Genomic DNA, 24,778 nt, shown 5'->3' on the forward strand with positions numbered 1-24,778 from the left:
TCGCTTTCGCTATCTGTTTTCAGCTACCGCTACGGCAGAGCGTAGCACATCAGTTGTTTTTGTGCTACTCGCTACTGCTGTAGTTTTTGACGAGACGAAACTGAGAGCATAGCAGAGCACAAACTTTTTATTGTTAGGCTACAACTCTGCTACGGCTCTCGTCAAAAATGAGAGCGGTAGCGAGAGCTCAACGAAATGCTACGAAATAGCAGAGCATTTTCAAACGCTGCCTGAAACTAGCCACTGTTTTTGATACAATAAACCAGCACTCGAGTCGGTACAATGACCGGTTGGAGTGGCACAATATTTTGAATAATCTTAGAATGAGCAAGAAGCATTTCGCTCCATGAATCAGATCAATCGTTTAACTTATCTTTAAATACAAACGATTTGTGACTCCCTAATTAACAAACTTGATGTATTATTAAATTGGGCCGAAATCCCGGCAGTACTGCAATACCGGGCCAACCCGTGACAGAGGTGGAGCAAGCCCCTAGCACTCCGTCTGATTCCAAAAATCAGTTTAACATTTGTTGTCCTCCAATGGAGAAACTATCAGATGTTAAGCTGATAAGAACAGATACTACACTTTGATCTTAGCCATAAGGCCGAGAAGCGATAACTGTTACAGTCAAATATTCACTACCTCATTGGGCTACAGTTAAAACCAGTTGAGAATTGTAAATGCATTTACGTTGATTACTTATTGCCTTAGTGTACGTGCTTTTGTGTGGCATACTCTAGGGGTTTCTTTGCAAGAGCAAATTTACTATAATTCAGAACTAGTTAACGTCAAGAAGAGGTGGATGTGAATGTGTGTAGGTGTATGTACGTGCATGTCCATGCATAGCCGTCGTGTAATCACATTCAACCATTGCAGCCAAAATAGCTTTTTTCTCGTCAAATCTGGCTTTTTCCGAAGACCAATTGCGGGAAATATTTGGGAATTGCAGGAAACGGGAATTCCGGCTTTTTATACCCTGAACCCATTGAAAATGGGAAATCAGGGTATTATGGTTTTGTGAAAAGTATGTAACAGACAGAAGGAATCATCGCAGACCCCATAAAGTATATATATATATTCTTGATCAGGACGACGAGCTGAGTCGATATAGCCCTGTCCGTCCGATAACTTTTTTTTATCGAAAACAACCGAAAAATCGGCATGGTTTTTTCGGCCTAATTTGAACACTTTTAGACCTAGAGACCAGTGTTGCTGGAGACTTCAAATTTGCGTTGTATATAAAGTTAATGGAAAACTTTAAAGATTATGAATTTTATAAAAAGATAAAAGATTTAAAGATTAATTGCGACTAATCGCGGAAAAATAGAAAAAATCGATTAATCAAATGATTTTTTTGAATGCGCCTAATTTATTTTTTATGAACTCCTTTTAGAAGCAACAGTAGCGACAAGAACAAGAATATAAATGTTTATTTATTTAAAATTGAGTTAAGAAATAGTAGTTGTGAAAGGTGCTCTGTTGCACCCGCATTGGAAAAACAATACCGACAAGCTATAACTTAGGGTATATAGTACGCATCTCATTCCAGGCGTTGACGACATAAATCACACTCACATAAATCGAACTCAACTTCGCTAGTAGATGAGCCGTCACTAGTTCTTCGTAAACTTTCATTTATACTATATATATATATATCTGAAAGCTCCGCCATTTGTTGTCGTATGCGCTTCATAACTGAACCCAAGGCAATAATCCTGAAAATGCATATTTTTGAAGCGAGGATCCAGCAACGTTGAGCCGAATTCCACTCTAGAAGCTCATTCTGTTGATACATTAATCAATAATTTTAATAAAATAGTTAAACTAGGCCCTGACCAACTTTGCCTTTGCTGCAAGGGGCTTTGGTTTCCACATCAAGTAGACAATTTGTTATCAATATATTCTTGAGAATAGTCAGAAATATCAGAGAATTCCATCAGAAGATGGTTTTTAAAAATTTCGAAAGTCTTGTAGCCGCATAATAAAATTAGGTAAACTGCCAAAAAATGCCATTACAAATGGTTTAGATTTTCCGAGTCTTCCACAATGCTTAGAAGATCTGACACCGTTGGAAGAACGTTTAATATCTCCACGACTTTCATTTATGATTATAAAATGTTTAGGGCATGAGCGTCAGACTGCAATAAAAAGAGCTGTTGTTAATATCCCGATCCTAGTCGCCAATGTCGTCACATCACTCCCAAGGGCTTTTTATGAAGCCGAGGTTGTTCAGCTTTACCTCAAACGCAGAATGGAATATAACCATGATTTTATGGCTGAAACCATTAGGCCACTTAAAATAATTACCGCCATGCGTTTTTTAGTGTTAACAGAACTTCACCAAAAGCATACTATTTCTATTAATAAAAAAAAAGAAGACATTCTTTTTTTTCATCAGCTTCTCAAAGTATACCATTCTTTGCAACAGCTGAAAAGACGCTGGAGGCCCAAGAAAATGTAGAAATAGAAGAGCTTAATCCAGGAGGGCAAGAAACATTATTAGACAGCATTTAGACAGATGATATTAGTAAGCAAAAAATTCAAATGGCTCCGGGCGAAGGACAACGACCCCTTGATTTGATTGGAGATGATGATGTAGTGGAATTATCTTTTCCAACTGTCTTTGCAGGCAATAAAAGGAAGTGTTCGGTTAGGTCTTCAACTATTGTTAGATCTGAGCTTAGAAACGTTGATAGGAAAGGTTGTAGAACCCATAAAATATTTTATTCTTATAAAAAGTTGGAAATGATTTATATTAGAAGCAACACTTCCAATTGTCTGCGTAAGCACACTGCTCCTCGCAGCATAACAGCAGTAAAAGCTCTAAGTGATGATCACATGAGCAATTGAAGGGAATTCGGTCATCTCCAGCTCACTGGGAAGGTAAGAAGAAAAAGGTTATGGCAATGATAAGACAGTTTGATTTGCCAACCTTTTTCATTACATTGTCGGCTGCTGAGTCTACCACCCAAAATTAGTAATTTTCAAAAGAAATGTAGATAAAGTAGAACTTTCAGAAGAAAGCGTACCAGCTTTACAGTTTTCAGAAAAAGTCAGACTTATTAAAAAAGTTCTTAAATTAATGAAGAATGAAGGCGGTATTTTCGGCAATCATCCAGTTATGAAATATTATTAGCGTGTTGAATTCCTACAAAGAGGTTCTCCTCATATACACGGAATGTTTTGGCGTAAACATGCCCCCAAAGCAGATTTTGTCAATGATGAAAGTAGGCAGAGGTGTATTCCACCCGTAATAGAATTTATTAACAAATTTATTCCTTACCCTTCAATGCCACAAACAGAAATTCTTTTTCCTTTGTCGGAAATTTCTCGTCTCAACAGTTCTCATCACAAAAATCTCCAAAATATTAAAAGTTTCTTAAATATATCCTTCGATAGTGAAACTTTGCTATCCCTTAATTCATTTGATAATTTTTTCATGATAATATTAATTAATTAAGTCTGGGTTAAAGAAACACAAATTTTTTTTTAAACTCAGTTTTAATGCAATTAAAATAAATGCATATAATAAGCATTTACTTTCCTTGCACATATATTGATATTCAATTTATATTAGATTCTGAAGTTGCTTAGAACAATTGCAAAATTTGCCTGCAAATTCGCCTGACATTTTTACTGTTGGCCTCTTTGATCATTATATTCAGCGCCCTTGTGATTTAGAAAACATTTCTGACTTCGCTGCAATTTCAATAAAAGCCAAAGATTGACACGCCAAAATGTTGATGACGGAGAAGAGGATCTGAACGAACACGTAGGCGCTTTTTATCCTCTTCAGGATGCAAGTGGTTTTATGAGAAAGATAACTAAGACTCGTATAATTAGATATAGGAGCTTTAACATCAGGAAAGATAGACAAAACCACTTTAGGGAATTAGTAATGTTATTCTTTCATTGGAGGCAGGAGCACACTGAATTAGTTCAGCGATATTGTGGGGAGTTTTATTGGATGAATGAGGAAATCATAAAACTTTAACTTAAACCCAATCGCAAGTTGGACAACAATATTCGTATAGTTAGAAGGGGAACTCGAAGGGAAACTTATTAAATTTCATAAAATCACTAAATTTTAAACAAAAGTCATTTTTTTCACATGTTCTTCACAATGCGCATTTCAGAAACGTATTTTATGAGTTTTTTGGCAATGGAGCTGGAGTCGGAAAAGAGTTGACTTATTTCAACACTTTATCAGTCGTTGACAAAATTGTATAATACTTAGCCAGTCTCTAATGCAAATGGTTCCACACTACATACAATGTTTTCTCTCCCTGTGAATAAGTCCGGATCTACATTTAAAGAATTGAGTGCTGATTTGCCTAACACTATGAGATCAAACTTAATTGATCTTAAAGTATTAATAATTGATGAAATTTCAATGGTTGGGGCAAAAATGCTGTCTTATGTTGACTTTCGTCTTAAACAAATCTTCAATAATAGAGAAGCTGTAATGCAGCAATGAGCAAGTTCCAGATGAGGTTATTCATCTGTTCGAAATTAATGCCGATGTTGATAGGCTTAATTCAATAAATCTTAATTCAATTTCAAGCGAACGCATGTAGCAAGTGCAAAGGATTTTGTGAAAGCCACACACTTAACGAACTTGGCTAAAAATAGAATTCTTGAATCCGTGAAGGATTTTAAAACTGCCCAAACGCAAGGTCTTACTTCTTCCCTTATATTAAAGACCTTTGCTAAGTATATGCGCTTGCTAAATGCGCACATCATCAGGAGCCTTAATGGACTCCAGTACAGAAATTATTCAACAAATAAATTCTTATAATGTTGCCCACACTGCAGCGCAGCCCAAGCGCATCCGCTTCTTACTGCGCAGTGAACAGAGCTCGTTCTAATACGTTCGTGATGGTCAAGGAGCCGTTGGATCAGAACGCGTATAGCCAGCGACAAAAGCAGATATAACGAAGCCACCAGACAGCTCAAAGTTGCCCTGGCTCATATGCAATGTACGCGTATTAGAGAGGCGCTTGAACGAGCAGATACTTCAGCTGGGGCGGAATTTCAGCTATGGCGATTTACGCGCAATATAAAAAGGCAGCCTCTGCGTCGTCACCCCATCCTGAGTGCTACGGGTGTGTGGCTTACTGGAGATGAAGCGCAGGCCGAAGCCTTTGCTGACCACCTCTATGAGCAATTCTCGCCGCTGCTAACTACCGAGCTATCAGATCTTAATAGCATCAGAAGAACTGCGAACTCTCCTATCCCAGAAGGTATCCCCATCGAAGCATGCACAAAGGCAAAAGCAAAAAAGGCGCCGGGACACGACCGAATAGATGGTAAAGTTATCAGGGCATTACCTGATTCAGCTATAGACTACTTCGTAGCACTATGCAACGCCGTCCTTCGCATTCAGCACTTTCCGTCCTGAACGTGCTGAGATAAAGTTGATTCTGAAGCCTGGAAAACCTGAAAAGGAAATTGCTTCCTACAGACCTATCAGTTTGCTACCGGTACTCTCTAAAGTATTCGAAAGAATACTGCTGCGAAGAGTACTGAACGAGCTGAGTTTAAGAAGTACCATTACAGAGCATCAATTCGGATTCAGGAGACAGCACGGTACGCCAGAGCAAGTGCATCGAGTGATCAACCACATTCTCGGCGCGTTCGAAAACAAGGAATATGCAAGAGCATTTAAAGCGTGCACATCCACTCAAAATCGTTGAACAAAAATCGCAGACGATTGATAAATTTATTGAGCGCACAGATGTATATGAACCCTCGTCATCCAGAAAGGCGTGCCTAGACAAAAAACTGGCCGAAATGGTTGCAAGCGACTTGCAACCATTTAGTATTGTTGATGACGAGGGTTTTAAAAATTTTGTCAATGCGCTTGACCCAAAGTATGCGTTGCCTAGTCGTACAAAATTGCAGCATGTTCTTTTAAAAAACATGTATGATGACATGATACTGCAATTGAAAAACAAATTAACTGATATCGAATATTGTGCAATAACTTCAGACTGCTGGACATCAAGCAGCAATGAAAGTTATTTGACTGCCACTTGTCATTTCATTGACAACGATTTTGTTCTGAGAGCTGCTGTATTGGGAACGCGACCTCTTGCTAATGCAATGAACCACAACAGCGAAAATATTGCAGATACATTACGATGCATTTGTCAAGATTTTAATATTTTTGAAAAAATACAAACGATCGTAACCGACAATGCTGCTGTTATGCAAAAGGCTTGCAGTCTTCTGGGTAAAAAGCATTTGGGTTGTTTTGCCCACACACTAAATTTGTTGGTGCAGGATGTCTTGGCACATGAACTGGTAAAGCCGATTTTAGTGGAAGCTAAGCGAATAGTTTTATATTTTAAAAGCAGCGCCATCGCTTATGCTAAATTTAAAGAGTGTCAAAATGTTAGCAAGCCCTTATGCTTAATACAAGAAGTGCCCACTAGGTGGAACAGTGCTTATAATATGCTGAAACGTCTTATGACTACAAGAGATGCTGCATTTACTGCTCTGCTCCATTCTAATAGAGCGCCAACACCCTTAAACGAGGACCAGTATAATATCATTGAAGATTTATGCGCTCTTTTGGAGCCTTTTAATACGGCTACCAACAAAGTATCAGCTTCAAAAACTGTCACCGCATCGCTTATTATTCCGACTATTTGTGGAATTTTAAGTTCCTTAGAAGAACTAAAAAAAATGTTGAAAACTTCAGTAGGAAATACAATTTTCAACTTCCTGTTCTTAAAGGCGCAAAATCGACTTTTGCCTTATGAGGAGCGCACAATACCCAGGCTGGCTACCATGCTTGACCCAAGGTTTAAAAAAGAAGGGTTCTGGTCTCCGTCGAATGCGCAGCAGGCAGTAAAAGCGCTTGAAAATGAATTAAGTAGTTTTGGAAAAGATGTGGAGAATACCTACCGCGAGGAACCGCCAACCGACACCCAAGATGGCTTCTTTAAATTTATAACACAAAAAATAAATGACAAAAAGAAAACCAACAGGAGTGATGCCATAATATCTATGAGGCAATATCTGGAGCAGCATAATGCACCTCAAAATACAAGCCCACTGGATTATTGGAAGGTAAATTTGTAATACATAAATTTATTTCATATTTATTATTGTACACTATCTTCTAGATTAACTCCATTCAATCCGAATCATTTGCAAAATGTGCAAAAAAAATACTGATCATTAATTAATTAATTTCAGTTTTAAGCTCAAGACTTGTGAAAAATAGTCAAGCTTTGTTTTTTAATTTTAAGTTAAATTTTAAGATTGTTAATTACAGTCGAACTTTTTGTTTTTTAATTAATTTCAGTTTTAAGCTCAAGACTTGTGAAAGATAGTCAAGCTTTGTTTTTCAATTTTAAGTTAAATTTTAAGACTTGTTAATTACAGTCGAACTTTTTATACTCATTCACGAAAGTGAATCAGTATATTGGTTTTGTGCAATGTCCGTCTTGCTGTCCGTCTGTCCGTCTGTCCGTATGAACGCAATCTATTTCGGCGCTATTGAAGCTAGAGACTTGAAATTTGGAACACATACTCGTGTATATCTCCGATTTATAAAGTGTTAAAATTTTCCCGATTCGCCCACTAGGGGCGTGGCAAATCGGAAAATGCATTTTCCGATATACCAGAAATCATATAAGTTGAAGAGCTAGAAAGCTGAAATTTGGTATGTAGGTCCGCGTCGACAACCCAAGATCACAAGCTATGGCGGATATATCTCCGCCCATTGGGGGCGTGGCAAATCGGATAAAACTGTACCTCCTAAAGTTGTAAACCTAGAATGCTGAAATTTTGCATGTCAGCTAATGTTATGATTCTATAAAGTCTAAAAATAAAATTATAAGTCTACAACCATTAGGGGCGTGGCAAATCGGACCTGAAGATATAGTGATTTTTCAAATTCTGCTATTTTTTTTGGCACTATTGATGCCAGAGATCTCAAATTTTGTATACATACTCGGGCTGATCACCCAAGACCAAAAAGCTTTGTCGGATATATGTTCGCCCACAGAAGGCGTGGCAAACCGCAAAAATGTATATCTCCTAAAGTATAATAGCTAGAAGCTTCAAATTTAGATAGTTGAGTTACTGGTAGCCTCCTCTATCGATTCCCCAAAAAAAAAAAATTTTTACGCCTCTTTAGGGGCGTGGCATATCGAAAAATACCCTGTAATTTTCACATTTTTTGAGGGTAAGCATTCAAACTTTGCAGTTAGGGTACTGTTATCTCGTTCTAGAAACTGACCAAAAATGAGGTGTTTACGCCCAGTAGGGGCGTGGCAAATCGGAAAAGCCTGTATATTCTACAGTATTAGAGCGAAACTTAACTACTAAATTGTTGATGGGATGTGAATGAGTATTCCGCAGTCGGTAACGCCCGACTGCAACGTTCTTACTTGTTGTTTTTTAGTTATAAGATAAATATGAACCAAAGTTTATTTTTAGGATAGGATGTGATGAACTGGAATACAAATATTATTTTTATGAATTAAGACGAAAAATCGTGAATTGTTTTGAACTTACTAAGTATAAATGTTTATAAAATTGATTTTTTCTATGAATTTTCAATAATTTTTGAATGATGGAGCTATTTTCGATGGAACCATCGATACTATCAATATTTTAATCCATCGGACTCAAACAAAATCGATGGACGGTCCATCGATGGTTTTGCAGCACTAACGCAGAATACAGCCGGTATACAGTTGCTGACTGATACAGGAAAACAAAATTTCATCAGATCTAAAATAGTTAGTGCACAGTGATTGCATCTAAAGACCAAAAATCAAAATTTTCATCACAGAATATTTGGACTAAATGAAAACAAATTGACACTAAAATGTTCATTCTTCAAAACGCCAAGCCGGGTTTATCTGGAAATCGAACGGAAGTTTCTAAAAATAGCATTGAAAAAATGAACTTGGTTTAATTTTTGCAGCCCGCCTGCGGTTTGTCGGTTCTTTATCAATGCAAACTCGCACTTCAAAGTGATCAAACTTTTGACAAACTGGTATCATTTTAATAATTTAAAATGGATTTTGAAATTGAAGGTATTTACTTTAATACATTCTTATTTAAAGATTTATTTAATCAATGAAACCAATAAAGCATTTAAGAAAATGAAATGAGTATATTGGTTTTGTGCAATGTCCGTCTTGCTGTCCGTATGAACGCAGTTAATTTCGGTACTATTGATGCTAGAGACTTGAAATTTGGAACACATACTCGTGTGTTTATCTCCGATTTACAAAGTGTTAAAATTTTTACGATACGTCCACTAGGGGCGTGGCAAATCGGAAAATACATTCGAGGTACAGAGATGCTGTAAATAACAACCCATTTCATGAAATAGCTATGTTTGCAATTAAGTTGATCTCTCTACCGTGCCAAATGAATTTGGTGAAAAGCAAATTACGTAACAGCTTGGGAATAAAAACACTGAATGCTATTTTAAACATAAGGTTAGTTTTTATAAAAATTTTTAATAAAAGCTCTTTATAAAAACTTAGAAAAATCTTACAGATATGGATTACAAAGGCATGAGAAATGCTGTCATAATTATGTGTTGCCAAAAATAAGCGACAGCTCAAAATACGCTATTAATGACGAAGAAAAATGTATTAAAACAATTGGACAACATTTTAACTACATATCATTTAAAAATTTAATCAAAACAATCAAAAAAATTTCTTTTAGCAGTTTTAATAAAATTTTTACCAATTTTAGCAACTTTTTTTTTAATTCTAGCAATTTTTGCACTCAAAATTTTGGCAGCACTGCTATCAAAAACGAAATTGGCACCCAGATTTGCTTTAAATTTGAATTAATCGGAGCTAAATTAGCCGTTTCGCCAACTGTGCAGCAGATAGATTACAATTTTTCTTGCAATCGACAGTTGAAAAATGCCAGATCTGGCCAGTAAAAGGCTAAGTTGGCAGCCCTGTATGTGTGTACAAAAGAAGTGCAGAATGATTAGAATATCAGCTGGCAAGGTTCAGTGTATCCCCTACTAGAGCTGGAAAAAACATCGATTGTACTATCGATACATCGATGGTTTTGTATTAAAAACATCGATGTTTGCTTGCTACTATCGATATTTTTCATTCTTTTGCACGTGCTCGAAGTGAAAACATGTAAGTTACAGTTTTCTGTATTTATATCTTTTTATAAACTATTTTACTCTTGCAGAAACAAAAAGTAAGCCGGTTTGTTGAGTTTTGAGGTGGTTGAGATTATTTCGATTATTAATCCACTCATCTGAGAACTACATAAAACTTTGAATGAGAAAACTATTGAGGATCAGCCAGAGGCTGGAACTACATTGAATTTTTTGAAGGTTCAAAAGCCCTAGAAGAGGAGCTGTCACTGGAAATGTCCAAAGCAACGCGAATTTCTCAACCAACTCCACCAACACCAGAGCCGGTACGGTTTTCGTTTATGAAGGACAAACTACAAAGCAAAGTGTCGCCCTCAAAGAGTAGCGCAATAATCATCTTGCGGCAGCACTTGGAATTCTATTGCACCAGAAGAATGCAATCCACTGGAATATTGGAAGGTAAGATGAAATTTGTTGATTAACTACTAAAATTCAAGATTTTAAAAAATAATTTTTAGGGCTGTCCCACCGATTCTAACGCCTTGAAAAATATGGCCAAGAAATTTTTGCGTCTTCCGGCGTCATCGTGCGAGTCCGAACGGACTTTTAGTAAAGCAGGCAAATTATATCAGATCGCCGCTGTTCTTTGAAGTAGAGCTGGGAAACCATCGATTATATCGACCGTAACTACCAAAAGAAAACGATTCCTCATTTTTATTTACATTTATGGACAAACAAATATCAGAAAAAAGATCAACAGGTCGTGCAGATGAGGCAGTACTTGGAGCAACGACATTCACCTTATGAGTCATAAGTTATGACATCGATCCGCTACAATTTTGGAAGGTAATTTATAAAACGCTTTTATTTTATAGTTTTAATGGTCCGTTTTGTTTCAGATTAACGAACACCAATTAAATGCACCCAGCTGTTGTGCTATTAAATACTTAGCTATTCCAGCTAGCTCTGTGGAAAGTGAGCGCATTTTTGCAAGGCGGGTGAATTGATTTCTGACCGCCGGGCGTCTTTGAAAGAAAAAAATGTCAATCAATAGATTTTTTTGAACAAAAATGAATGGCTGTTCCCTGAAAACAACGAAACTAATTAATATTTTAGTATTATTTTATTTTAGTAAATATTTACTATATCTTTATTAATTTGTTATATTTTTATTTTTTAATTTGTCGATAAGAAAGAAAATATTTATATTTAGTTATCTTTAAAATCGTTATGTTGAATTTGTGTTATGTTTTCGAAAGGACAAATTTTTCGATGGAACCATCTATAAATCGATTATTTTTTCCATCGATGGCTCTAGGCGTAGAGTCTACGCAGCATCTAGATTAAAATTTTTCTTGCAATCGACAGTTGAAAAATGCCAGATCTGGCCAGTAAAAGGCTAAGTTGGCAGTCCTGTACACTGCTGCCAATTTAGCTTTTTTCCCGTCAAATCTGACTGTTTCCGAAGACCAATTGCGGGAAATATTTAGGAATTGCGGGAAGCGGGAATTCTGGCTTTTTAAAAAAATGAATTTGGCTTTTTTCGCTTTTTTTTAATACTGCCACCAATGAAAAAATGTAGCAGCGCGGTTGCCACTTGTTAAAAAAGTTTGGTATTAAAATCTTCCATTTTCGATAAACCTGTGAAGAAGTTTGGTAAAAATATACCAAATGTGTCAAAGAGTGGCAGCTTTATCATACGTTTATATCGATATTCGCCAATATCACCACCACTACTTTACACAAACTGTGATCACAATAAGTGGGATTTTTTCGGCTACAAATTTCGCCATGCTAAAGGAATATAAGCAAAAGTGCCGTGATGCTTGGATAAAGAGCGAAGAATTCAAGGAGTGGCTTCGCAGGGATGACACGGACGACACAAGGGTCTATTGCAGTTATTGTAAGACTACAATAACTGCAAAGCTGAGCGATCTTCGTGCTCATGCAAGCACGAAAAAACACACACGTTGGGTGGCTTCCAGCAAAAGAATAAAATTGATTTTGGTACCTTGCCTACAAAAGCTTTGGAACAGGAAGCAGCATTGTGTCTGTTTATTGCACAGCACACAGCTATGGCACAGGTAGACCATTTGGGCAATTTATGCAGCAGCCATTTTGATATTGCAACAGCCGGGCGAATAAAGCTTCATAGCACAAAATGCACCAGTATTATAAAAAATGTTTTGGCGCGTCATTTTTATGAAGATTTGTGCAGCGATATAGGCGACTCTAAGTTCAGCCTTATACTCGATGAATCAACGGACATCAGCGTTACAAAACTTTTAGGTAATTATCTTAATAATTTTTCTTGTTATTTTAATATATTTAATTTCATGTATTACATGTATGTTTATATATGAATACTTATATAGGTTTGGTAATTAAGTACTTTTCCGTTCCGCGAGGTGAATTCGTCTCAACATTTTTAAGTCTGGTTCAACTAGAATTTGGTAATGCTACTTGCATTGTTGATGGCGTGAAAAACGTGTTATTGTCATACAAATTAGATATAAAAAATCTAATTGGCATTGGTACCGATAATGCTACTGTTTTGGTTGGCACAAACAGGAGTGTCTACACGGAATTGAAGAAGGAGGCTCCACAGCTAATTTTGGTAAAATGTGTTTGTCATTCTGTGCAACTTGCCGTTAGCCAAGAGCATCTCCAAGTAGACAGAATAGCCGACATTGAGCGGCAGTATTATGATCAGTGTTGCCAGATTAGCTATTTAATAGCATTTTTAGCTATTTTTGAACCATAAATGCTATGAAAATTTTGAAAATGCTATTAGCTATAAATTTAGCTATTTTACAAACGAATATTTTGAATTTGATTTTAGTATTTAAAGCAAAAAAAAAAAACATTTTTCGATTAAGTCCCAAATTGTACGTAATGGTCTGCGCGATACTACCACCACGACTTTGTCGTACTTATACCATCACTAGTTGTGAATTTATACCATCGCTAATTCTTCTTGCGCAGCAATGGCAAATGCTGCCATGATTATACCGTGCCTTCCAAATATTTAAAAATGATTCCAGTTAATCAAAAATATAATTCTGATGATGATTTGGATGTGGACCAAATTGTAACATTATTAAATAACATTTAAAAATAAAATTTAAAGTAAATGCATAATGCATAAAGGTTTCAGCTATTTTGTAAGCTATTTTAAAATTTGTTTAGCTATTTTCAGCTATTTTTTAGAGACGATTTTGCTATTTTTATGTCTCAAAACCTGGCAACACTGATTATGATATTAATCTAGTCAAGTGGGAAAACATAAATGACAGCTCCAAATTTTGGAATGAAGTCTCTAATTACAAGGATTCTGGCGGCAACCGCAGATTCCTTGACTTGGCAGCTGTTGCCCTGCAAATGTTTTCATTACCATGGTCCAACGCGGAGGTGGAACGCGTATTTAGCCAGCTTAACTTGGTAAAGTCCAAGTTAAGGAACTTAATGAGCCTGAACCCAATAAACAGTATTCTTAGCATAAGGTAATATTTTATTAAGAGTGAAAAGATGATACCGATTTATATATTATTTTTTTATTTAATATAACACACAGATATGGTTTGCGAAGACTGGGCAAATGCTGCTATGAATACAAAGTTCCTCCAAATTATCTTCGCATGATAGGTACTAATAGGTCGTACGATTCTGAAAGCGATGCTAGTCGCGACGAATTAGATAGCATGCTGAAAATCTTGTAAATTAAAAAAAAAAAAACATGAAAATAATCAAACCATAAAAACCGCTTTTTTTTAGGCTTTTTTGTAAAAATTTTCAGCTTTTTTTTCCGTTTGTTCCATCTAAAAACAGCTTTTTTTTCTGGTAAAAAGTTGGCAGCACTGGTCCTGTACGTCTGTACAAAAGAAGTGCAGAATGATTAGAATATCAGCTGGCAAGGTTCATTGTATCCCCTAGTCGAGCAGACTCGACTAGAGTATCCTAATATATTTAGACGTATTTATAAATGTGCCCTTTCGGGCTTCCAAAAATTGCCGTAGTGGACGGTATTTCACGTCCCCATGGCGGGGTATTGGTTAAAGTTTTCAACTAGCAATAATCGCACCTCAGTAGAACTTCATTGGTTACGATATCGCCTCTGCGCAAAGATAACTTCACTTGGCCAAGCAGCAGAGATTCCATCAAACGAAAACCTAAACCAGTTGCGAATTATAAACAGAACATGATACAAATTATGTGAAATTGTAGCATACTTATCAGGCAAAGACATTTGGCTCGTATGTAGGGTAAGAATGCTGAAGGGAATGCAGTCTGCGAATAATGGAAAGGGATGAATCGTTCGAAACAAAAGAATTTTCAAATATATCAGAAATAAATAAGCTACATTATATTAATCAATTTTTGTTTATATTTTAGAATAATATTATATGATAAATTGTATAAATTTATATGAATATGTCGTCTATCACAGAAATGATGTCGAGCTCATTATGATCACAAATTTCAACAAATAAATACTTAAATTGCGACAATTTGCAGTTCTGCTTACCCAAGCCCATCATTTCAGGCCTTTTAAGGCGTCATTAATCCATTAGTTGTTATGCAAAAGCCGCTCTAAATAAGCTGCCCCATAAGCATTTTAACTATCTTAGGCATATATGCTCGATTATCCTCCCCATTTGCCAGTCTATTAACTGCCGCCAAAGTGTCGCATTGTTAGCCATTTAGGCAGCAAACCAATTTAGCCCGAGGACAGCTTGAGATAGTTTTGCTGCCACCCCTCGTTGGGCCATCTCATTAACTATTATCATTGTCGAATTGCGTTGCATATTTATTATTTGATGAGGGTGCCCGGGGTGCGAGGGCGTTGATTAAAATTCCCAGCGCTTGAACAGTCTAATGAAATTAATGAAAAATTCATGCATCAAATAAAATGGCTGCCAACATGAATAAAGAGGAGCATGCTCGAGCTGTTCTGGGGGCTCCAAGGGTCGCCTACTCTAAAATGCTAAATAGCCACTTTTGCGGCAGGGCAGATTCAGCAAGAACAATTTTTATTTTCCTTTTAATTTTTTGTTTTTGAGCACGAGTCTTTGTCATAAAAGATTGAACAAGTTGTTGCAGGCAGAAGGGCCAAGCCGAGCCAGGCACATGCCACCAAAGTCAAAAGTGTCAAGCTCAGAGAAAACAACAAGCGATAAGAAATGCGAGAGTATTGATTCACTAAACACGACTTGCGAATGCCCTGTATTCTAGATTCCAACTGTCGTTGGACATTAAGTTTTAATAGCCATGCTGATCCAACTCTTTAATAATAATAATATATGTGTGTCTATATAATATCTAATAATAATAACATTTTAAGAAATAATTATGCATATAATGAATATATATTCGCTTCTTTCAAAGCATGTATGCTGTTACACATATGTGCATAAATCTGTATTTTTTTTAAGTTTAAAAAAAAATTGTTTTATCTTTAAACTGACTATATTCTTGACAATATATTTTATAATAAATAAATATAAATATATATCTGATAAATCTTGAATTAAATAGATTAAATAAAAAAAAAATTTTTTTCATTGAGGTCAAAGCCATATTTCATCCATTAAAAAACATGAATTTTTACAATATAAATCATATGTATATATTATTATTTGATCAGCAATATACTCGCAAAGAAAAAAAAGTTTGCAATGGGCACAGAGTATTAGAAGCGTACCCCTCTACAGTTCCTAATTCATACCCTGTGCAACGCACAAAGACAGCGAAGTTGTGACGCTTGGAGTACCGGAAATCCGTTTCATGACAAATGCCGCACATTGTCGTGCCGGAGTGTTAAGCGCGAACAGGACGATGGATGGAGAAAGAGAGAGAGCGATGGAAAGGAGGTGGGGTAGATGAGGGCACAACTAAGCCGGCAAACAGGCAATGAAATTCCGTCAATGGCAGCACGTGACTTGCCAGCAGCGGCTAGCCAAAAAGAGAGCACACAAAAGAGAGCACAAAGTCGCGACATTGACATTGAGAGAGCGACTGCCAGAGAGAGAGGGAGAGAGAGAGAGAGATAGAGCGCCTGCGCTACTCTCAATAGCCAGACCCGGCAATCACGACGTGCCGGCAGCTGAGGCTGAGCTCCTTTTTGGCATAGCTTTGGTATTTTAATGAGAAATCCATATTTATGTTGTTTGTTTTGCCAAAAAGAGAACAACTTTCTGTTGTTGCAAACAAAGCAACAAGAAGAAGACTTCGATAGGAAGGTTACGGGCAGCATATGCAGCAAAAAGTGAAATTACGGGGCGAACTGAATCAGAGGAGAGCTAAACATTCTTGTTGCTCGAGACACTTACCGGGAGCTGTGTAGCGGCATTTTGTAATCATTTTTAATGGGCTGCGTCTGGAGGTGCCATATGGCACTAATATATATAAATATATATGTATATATATGCATTCTTATATATAAATAAATATATACGCACAAATGACCCTCTAGTCCCGTCTTATCGATAAGTGATACGCAGACAGAATCATTAGAACAAGTTAATGTTCGATTAGGATTTACTGGGCCACCGAAATTTATTAAACTTATATATATATTCTCAGAAATTAATAGAAATTAAAAAACCATTGAATTATTCAATGCAATTCAATTTATTAAATTTGTATTAAATCTTAGTAAACATTAAAACAAAAGGCGTGCTTCACTTTATATATTATACGTATCCTCAATCAGTATATTGTATTTGTTCCATCAGGCCTATTTACGTTTGCTTCTGTCCGTATTTATGTACACATAGGATGCAAAATATTAAATACATATATGTGACATATTTGAAATAATTTTAATAAAGACGTCATCACTGTCAACTTACGTATGTATATGTATAGTGTAGTATGTATAATTTCTGTATATATAAATATTACTGATTTCTCTAACCAGACATTAAAAGTGGTTTTAACATCGGAAATTTCGCTACACAAATGAATGTTCACTGAAATATATATAGATTAGGGTCCGGCTGCATTTTGGAAAACCATATCTAAACTAATATTTTAAGGCTATAGACGACAATGAACAAAGAATTGGCTAGCGGAAATAATATTTATAGATTTTATGCCAAGAGCAAATAGATATCTCCTAGGTCTAGTTCGAGGACCAATAGATCTATGACCTGTGAAACCTACATGCCTAGCCAGGGTGAGAATTTAGTCTCCCGAAATATTTGTTGGCCAACTCTTGGAGGTGGGGATTCACATCATATTCTAAGCGGTTGAGTTTTAATCCAGTTTTGATGGAACACTGTATAAGTGCATTGCGTAGGGCATTTATTAGTCGTGGACTCCCGACCAGACGATTCTTGCTAGTCTGCCGAAATATAAATGGACTTTTAACTGTGGCACGTCGGCGCCGTGTCACAATAGAGTCATAACGCCATCAGTCCGACAAAAGCCATAAAAATAGCGGCTTAAATGGCAAACAGCATGTCTGGCATTCCCTTGGAGCGAAGTCCTGTGTGCTACCGGAATAGTCGAAGCATCTTTCCAAAAAGAGTCTACTTCACACTTTTTGCAACATCGCTTTTTTCCTGGCTTTAATAAACGAGCAACAACAGTAGCAACAATTTTGTGCTTTTATTGTGCAAATAAAAACACGCGGAAACTACTTAATCAAGTTCCAGATGCAGACCCACATCTATACATACATATGCATATTCATACATACCTTTTTGTGTACATATATTTGTGTGTGTATATAGATACAGCAAACGATTCTAGACCTTGTCTCCGGCCTTGCGGAAGCGCCGTTTTTATATGCAACAGAAAGCAAAAACAAAGCACAGCAAACTTTGTCGACGCTTTTTCGCTGAAGGAAGTTTTCAAATTTTTAGATATCTTAGATAATGTCTACATCTTTATCACATCTGTGAATTAACTCTGTTACAAAAATATATTGACGGCATTTTTGCATATCTTTTTCCATAATCCCTTAAATTCTCTAATTTGAATAAAAATTCCCTCCACGTATGTATTTCATAGTTGCATTGCTTTTCACACGTCTAATACACCCCATTTGGTCATTAATTCAACCGCCGCAGTCGTCCAACGAATGTTTATTTCGAACTAGAGCTCAAATTTATGACAGCAATTAGTGGGCGAAATGGGCGTGGCTGGAAAAGCCCCCCAAAGAACACAAAACTCTTCAATTAATTTGTTGAGCTGCTCAGACAACAGAAAACGCGCGCATCAATCAAGACGAGGTAAAAAGTGGAAGAAGTGATGGAGAGTTAGGCTCTAGCCTTGCCTGTGGGTGTGAAAAGTCGACAAACGGCAAGAGGAGGATGAAGTGGGAGGAGGGTGGGGCTGAACAACCAGTTTAGGTCGCGTGCCACTTGGGGCGGAAGCTAGTAAATAAACGTCTTATTTTTAATTACCACACTCAAGATGAATTTTAAATGGTCAGCGAATTGGTTATGTATCTATTTAGAACCAAGATATATACGTATTTTTATTTGTATATATTTTTGTCTATTTATATGTATTGTTTGACTAGGGCACTTACCTGTATCGTTTCCGTTGCGGAATATTTCCGATTGTAGTCGACATGATGAAGGTTCGGCATGCTGGCCCGCTGCTGACTGATAATGACTATCGATAAGGATGTTTAACACGTGTCCATGTCCTTGGGGTTGCTCAAAGGCCGTGTGCAGTTAGCATTTCCTCTCGGGTAGTCTGCATCGAGATATGTCACTTTATGATACATTTGTGTTAATTTTTGTTGCCCTCGCAGCGAATGGTTTAATTTGACTGCAAAGTAGAGGCGGAGAGGAAAGTAAATATCAAAATGAATTCGAGCAAAAGTTCAAGTTGAAAAAGTGTAAATTACTTTCACTCCCCCAGTTAACTGCAAATAGCTAACCCCAGGGCTTGTTTACCCATGTCGATATTGTTAATACGCCACGTGTAACACAGCGGGCGCAAAACGAGAGAGGACAGAGCGAGAGGGTATGGGGAGTGAGTCACAGAAGGGGAAGCATTGGCACGGACGGTTGGGTTTTCCGGATTTATTGCCAAGTTTACGGTACGTGCTTTGACTAAATTTATAAGCCAAATACACACTAACAGAAAAAGCAATATCCCGAGCCAGACAAATCTGCAGAACAATGTTGCTCAGTTAATTAGAATCATTTCCATATTACCAATAACAGAATAATTCAAATTTTTCTATATATGTCACTATATTTATTGGGTATATAATATACAACATTTCAAAATTGTTTATTATATATTCTAAAGTCTTTCCTTTCAGCATCATCTATTTTAAGAGAATTTCGGTTCTATTGCCATGACCTGCAATGTGCCTTTAGGTTTCTTATATTAATGAATTTGATGCCTTTTCAGCTTATTATTTGCTTATCAAAATTTCATATAATGTAGCCAAATCTTTCTGCTAGCTGTTGCAGCTTGTGTTTATATAAAAGAAAGGCTCAGATCAACAAAAAATTGTATCTTTTATATAAACAGTCAACAGCCTTTTCCTTAAATTATTTACTACACAAATATTTCATTGACAGGTCTTAACTGCTATTGCCCATATTGTCATTTGGTCATACAACTATCTGTGCACGTACCAACTGCTAAGGCATTCATCAACATGTTTTAGACGCTTCAACTAATTAGTCAACAATTTAATTCAAGCGATGCTGCCTGCATGTCAACGAGAGAAGACAGATTAATGTAAGACCGAGTAGAGAGAAAGAAAGAGAGAGAGAGAGAGAAATTGGCCTCAAGCAACATAAAACAACGCCTACAAAGAGGGGGAGAGCCTCCTCAATGTTTACCAAGGCTAATTGACTTTTGTAGCTGTCATAAATGTTGACATACATAAAACGCAAGCCGCAGAGGCGGCTGCCAACGGCAACCAATAAAAGGCGAGCAACAGCTGCCGCAACGAGCGCAATTTAAAGCGCTTATTATATTTTCTTCGTAGACATTTTGCAAGCAAAATTATTACGAAGTTTACTACTATTCAAGAAAAAAATATTTCCCAGCCGTTCTCCAATATAATGCAGGCTCGGAAACCTAAATTGCCTGGCACTACTAAAAACTCCTCCCAATCGCATTTTATTTTGGAAACCTTGTTGAGGTCAGATTTTAGAAAAGTCTGTCTCGGATTCGTCAATTTGTTTTCTGCATTGATTACTGTACAGTTGAGCAATTGCATAGGTCGACAAACCATTCTTTCTGAATATCGATAGAGTATAATAGTATAGAGAGTATATTTTCATTATAAACAAGTAAGAAAGCTATAGTGGAGACTGCTCGACGACGAGATCCCCTGAACCCTTGGAGCAATAGCTATTTCAATAATTTTTCGCGTCTTTCAGCTGACACAAGAAACACGCACACACACACACATACCGCCAAATCAACTCAGCTCGTCGCCCTGATCAAGAATATATATACTTTGTGGGGTCTGCCACGCCTCCTTCTGCCTGTTACATACATTTCAACAAAGCCATTATACCCCGATTTCCCATTGAAAATGGGTTCAGGGTATAAAAAGTGCTCCATTGTAAATATCGAGTGTGGATAATACGCAAAGTGTGTGAATATATATGTCACTTATATGTTTATTATATACTTTACAGGGCTTTACACTTCAAAAAAAATACATCAGGTAGCGTTGAGTTAAGGGCTTTAGATGACAGTTACCCCAATATATAAATTCTATTAAACTATAGTTTAAAATTTACTTATATTCTCGCAATTGAAATTTTCCAAAATGCGTTTTATTACACTCAGTCTAGTTTTGCTGGTATAACTAGACAAAGTAAATATTATTCGTTTATCTCTAATCTTAAACCCCTCTTTAGAGCTATGTAAGTGCCGCATTCTTGCCTGGCAAACTCAAAGGAAATATCGCACAAGCTGCTCAAAATACGAAGAAACTCATACAAGAGGAAAAGGTAAAATTTTACCTTTCATTAGGCCAATTAATTGTCAGTTCAGATGTTGTGAATAAAGAGGAACTTGAGAAATGGAAAGACTTTATCATCGAATGGACTCCACAAGCGTCCACTTTAGTAGAAGATTACGCCGCTCTTCAACAGTTTAGCGCACAGAAGGAAATGTTACTGGTTGGCAAAGATGATGACTTACTCAATCAATATACCAACGGTGAATTTCAGAGACTAAGGAACAGTCATATGAATACCTGTAACAGACTGTACATTGCTTTCAAGTTTGCGGCTCGCAATATGATACGTGAATCAACGGACCCCCCAGGACATTCAAATTCTATTGTTCGATATTTCAATGCGTTTGCCAGGTCAAAACCTAATGTTCGTGAGCATCACTTTGAAAATTTGTTCAACTTGCTCACCTTAGAAGGCGTCGAGCTTGACGAATGGTTAGCCATTCAAAACATGATGTAAATATGTAGATGCGTGAAAATTACAGTGGTTCAAATTGTTTTGTGATATTTCCTATAAAACGTAAAGAACAAAAAAATCAAAGAATTAAAATAGAAATCCTCTATCTAGGGGATGTATTATTATACATTAATACGTTCAATAGTAAGTTATAGTAACTTATACATGTATCTTTGGTATTCCCCTTGAATATATACTACAAATTTAAGCCAATTTCAAGTCTATACCATCAGTAGTTCTCAAAAACACACTATATATTCAGAATTAATTTACGACAACAGGGCCACTTTAAGTACTTGACTGGAAGAGCGTAATCTATAAAATCGAAATTAAAGTTGTCACTAAGCAATGAAAATTGTTAACGTATACTATTTATTCACTGTATTTTGCTTGTTTTATTTATTTTTTTTATACATATATGCATACAAAAAATTAGTTAATTTATTAATATAGGGTTTTGTATTTTGACTTAATCCAAAGATTTTGGTTCAAAAACAACAAAATGTTTAAGTTTTCTTCTTTAGGCCTTGTTCTTCCGTCAGAAACAATTCGCTCCGCCTTTCTGAGAAGCCTCTCTGATTCTACAGATGTTGCGGGGATGCATAAATACTTAAATAGCAATGATTTTACAAGTGGGAATTCCGTCTGGGAAGCCTGAAATGAAATTTAATGTAAAAACTGAATTTTTAGGCATTGATAGCAGATGTTCACCTTCATCCATAAAAAAGGATCCATTTTTAGGGGGGCTAAGGGTGTCTCCAGATACTGCCTCTTTATATAAGATGCATCAAATTTCTCGTTTTTCGGTTTTCTAATGACCGGTTGATACAAGAAATCTAAAAGTGAGTCCTGAGTTTTTGTGTTCGATTCCAAATCCAAGTTAATTGAGGGCTCTCTATTGGTCAGATTCATCAACTCGTGTTGCAAAAATATTGCAGCTTTTTCAGCATTCGTATTTAGCTGAAACCCGTCTTTCTTGAAGCGCGGATCTAATATTGTCGCCACTCTGGTTACTGTCCGTTGCTCGTATGTAGACAAACGCTTTGTTATGGACTTCAATATAGTATTTTTCATTCTTTCTCCTACCGAAGTTTGTAACTGTGATGAAAGATTGTGAACTTTGCGGAAAAGACCATGTGCTAAAGGTATTACTAATGACACATAATTTTCACCAGATATTTTGTCGCTTGCTTCCTGAAAAAGTGACAATATTATATCTATGTCTTTTAATATAATGATTTCGTCAACAGTCAATTGCAGCGGTGCACTTTTTATTGGCAATAAAACTGCATTAATGGCTTCCTGAGATGCTAATATGCGCTCTATCATAAAGTGGAGGCTGTTCCATCTTGAATGAGATTCTTCTAATAAAATAGAGGCGAAGTTTTCTTGAACATTTTTAAATTTCTCATTCGTTATAGAACTTTGCTTAAAAAACTTCACTATCGTCTTACACTTTGCAATTAAAGCTTTCATTGCATCGTCTTCCAGTTTTAGCCCATCTTGTACCACCGAATTCAAGGTGTGAGCGAAGCATGGATGATTTTGTATCTTTAATATTTCACATGCTTCTAGCATTGAGCTGGAATTTTTTGTTACTACACATACAGTTTTATCTAGTATATTCCAAAAATTCAATATATCTTGCAAGGTGTTTGCAATATTTTGAGCAGAGTGATCTGTTGAATCTATTAATTTTTGTCTTGCTAAACATACTGTTTTCAGGCTATAATCAAGAACGAAATGACCAGTGACGCTTAAGAAGCTAACGTTAGTGCTTGAAGTCCACAGGTCGCACGTAATCGCTATATCCGCAACGTTCTCCAAAATCACGGCCAGTTTAGCCGATGTTTCTTTAAACAAGTGGAGCATCAACACATCTCTCAAATGTCTGCTACTTGGAAGATTGTATCTAGGTTCCAATACACGAGTGTATTCTATAAAGCCTTCATTTTCAACGATGGTACATGGCAGCATATCCTTGACAACCATCTCGGTTAAAGCTCTATCAATGTCCCTCTTTCGCTTTGATTTTGTGTCATATAATAAAGCTCTTTCCAAACAAGATTCCACAGAACTCATGGATCTACAGCTGCCGCTTGTAGACGCGATCTTGTCGTCGTTGTTCTCATTTTTGTCGTGGTTGTCGTCGTAGTGGTCAGCTTTGTCATCGTTGTCGTCGTTGTCGTCATTGTTGTCATCGTTGTCGTCGTTGTCGTCATGGTTGTCATTGGTGTCATTGGTGTCCTTGTTGTTATCGTTATCCACTAAAGCTTCTGCAGCGGATGCGCTGGAATCAAGTACAGATACGTTTGAGTGGAATCTTTTCAAATGGTCACGTATATTAGATGTGTTTCCGCTCGTTTTATAAAGTTTACCGCAGCACAGACACTTAGCGAAGAGTCTGTCGTCGGACCTCTTAAAATACTTCCAAACCTCTGAGATCCTTTTTTGTTTCTTTGGTGTTGGCTTTTCGACCGTAGAATTCTTATCAGAATCCGTGAAGCTGGTATCCCAAGCCCGCGTCGAATTCGGACGCTTACCTTAAAGAAAACTCAGTGTTATTAAGATACTTCTCAATTGCGTTATGATTATTACCTTTTAGAAGAAATCTATCCATTTGATTCTGTTGTGTGCATTTAAAGAGTATTAATAATGCGGAAAAAGAAATCTCCAATCAATTGCAAATCCGCTTGGCTCTCAGATACAGAAAAACGCAAGAGTGTGTCTCAGTGATGTGCAAGCCGTACTATTGGTGGCACCATCGAACTTTTTAGTAGTGCTCGAAGCTATCGATGGCGCTATCGAAAGCAAAATTTCACGCATTCGGCCAAGTGGGGGTGTCAGACTATCGATGATGTGTGCAATCGATAGTTGGCGATAGTAAACCAGAAACAATCGGTAGTTGTTGATAGTGGCAAAAAATATTTTTATTAACAAAACGTGTTTTGCATTTATATCTATTTCACTTGATCCACAATCAGTGGAAAATTTGTCTGATCAGCCTGCAAGGAAATTTAATAAAGAAATTTAATACCTGAATAAGAATAACTGGATTTTTCATTTTACCTTAAGCCGCTTGTTCTATATTCTTTTTCACATTTGAGGTACTTTTTTTTTCGGAGAAATTATTTACACATTTTTTAATGTGTTTCAGTATGCAGCTTTGAGTTCGTGATATTTTTATTGTATTTTTAGCACTGAGCTATGATTCGACTTTTGCAAAAAGTGCGCCAAAATGTATTACAGCGATGAAAA

General features: G+C 36.6%; 3 protein-coding genes, 1 long non-coding RNA gene and 2 other non-coding genes across 7 annotated transcripts in view; 2 read left to right on the forward strand and 4 right to left on the reverse strand.

The window, feature by feature from the left end:
• The window catches only part of LOC6578020 (protein sickie), a 299,838-nt gene that overhangs the window by 262,516 nt on the left and 12,544 nt on the right, over positions 1-24,778 (reverse strand). For both annotated transcript variants that reach the window (XM_015165951.3, XM_015165950.3), the window contains exon 2: positions 18,649-18,893. In XM_015165951.3, the coding sequence (XP_015021437.1) occupies positions 18,649-18,708 (60 nt within the window). In that variant the 5' untranslated portion in view covers positions 18,709-18,893. The remainder of the gene's footprint in view (positions 1-18,648; positions 18,894-24,778) is intronic.
• LOC6578029 lies at positions 425-620 on the reverse strand. The gene has a single exon (XR_047588.2). It is a non-coding gene; the product is annotated as a U2 spliceosomal RNA (small nuclear RNA).
• Positions 13,507-13,821, forward strand: LOC122757328. The gene is made up of 2 exons (XR_006357320.1): positions 13,507-13,612; positions 13,684-13,821. It is a non-coding gene; the product is annotated as an uncharacterized LOC122757328 (long non-coding RNA).
• Positions 14,096-14,235, reverse strand: LOC6578030. The gene has a single exon (XR_047589.2). It is a non-coding gene; the product is annotated as a U4 spliceosomal RNA (small nuclear RNA).
• On the forward strand, positions 20,761-21,653 carry LOC116803924. The gene is made up of 2 exons (XM_032729140.2): positions 20,761-20,904; positions 20,963-21,653. The coding sequence occupies exons 1-2, from the start codon at positions 20,872-20,874 to the stop codon at positions 21,521-21,523; spliced, it is 594 nt and encodes a 197-aa protein (XP_032585031.1). The 5' UTR covers positions 20,761-20,871; the 3' UTR covers positions 21,524-21,653.
• LOC116803923 (E3 SUMO-protein ligase ZBED1-like) lies at positions 21,875-24,279 on the reverse strand. Its single transcript, XM_032729139.2, has 3 exons — positions 24,119-24,279; positions 22,232-24,063; positions 21,875-22,174 (listed from the first exon to the last, which is right to left on the reverse strand). Exons 1-3 carry the CDS (start codon positions 24,138-24,140, stop codon positions 21,965-21,967), a joined length of 2,064 nt encoding a protein of 687 aa, XP_032585030.1. The 5' UTR covers positions 24,141-24,279; the 3' UTR covers positions 21,875-21,964.

The sequence above is a fragment of the Drosophila mojavensis genome, unplaced genomic scaffold, assembly GCF_018153725.1.
Source record: "Drosophila mojavensis isolate 15081-1352.22 unplaced genomic scaffold, ASM1815372v1 contig_49, whole genome shotgun sequence".
In the NCBI taxonomy this organism is placed as follows: Eukaryota; Metazoa; Arthropoda; class Insecta; order Diptera; family Drosophilidae; genus Drosophila; species Drosophila mojavensis.

Excerpts from the sequence above, each read along its gene's own strand:
- LOC116803923 (XM_032729139.2), bottom strand. The coding sequence starts at position 24,140 with ATGGATAGATTTCTTCTAAAAG. Across the intron at positions 24,064-24,118 it reads GGATAGATTTCTTCTAAAAG|GTAAGCGTCCGAATTCGACG; the intron begins GTAATAATCATA and ends GTTTTCTTTAAG. Across the intron at positions 22,175-22,231 it reads ATCCTTTTTTATGGATGAAG|GCTTCCCAGACGGAATTCCC; the intron begins GTGAACATCTGC and ends ATTTCATTTCAG.
- LOC116803924 (XM_032729140.2), top strand. The coding sequence starts at position 20,872 with ATGCGTTTTATTACACTCAGTCTAGTTTTGCTG. Across the intron at positions 20,905-20,962 it reads CACTCAGTCTAGTTTTGCTG|AGCTATGTAAGTGCCGCATT; the intron begins GTATAACTAGAC and ends ACCCCTCTTTAG.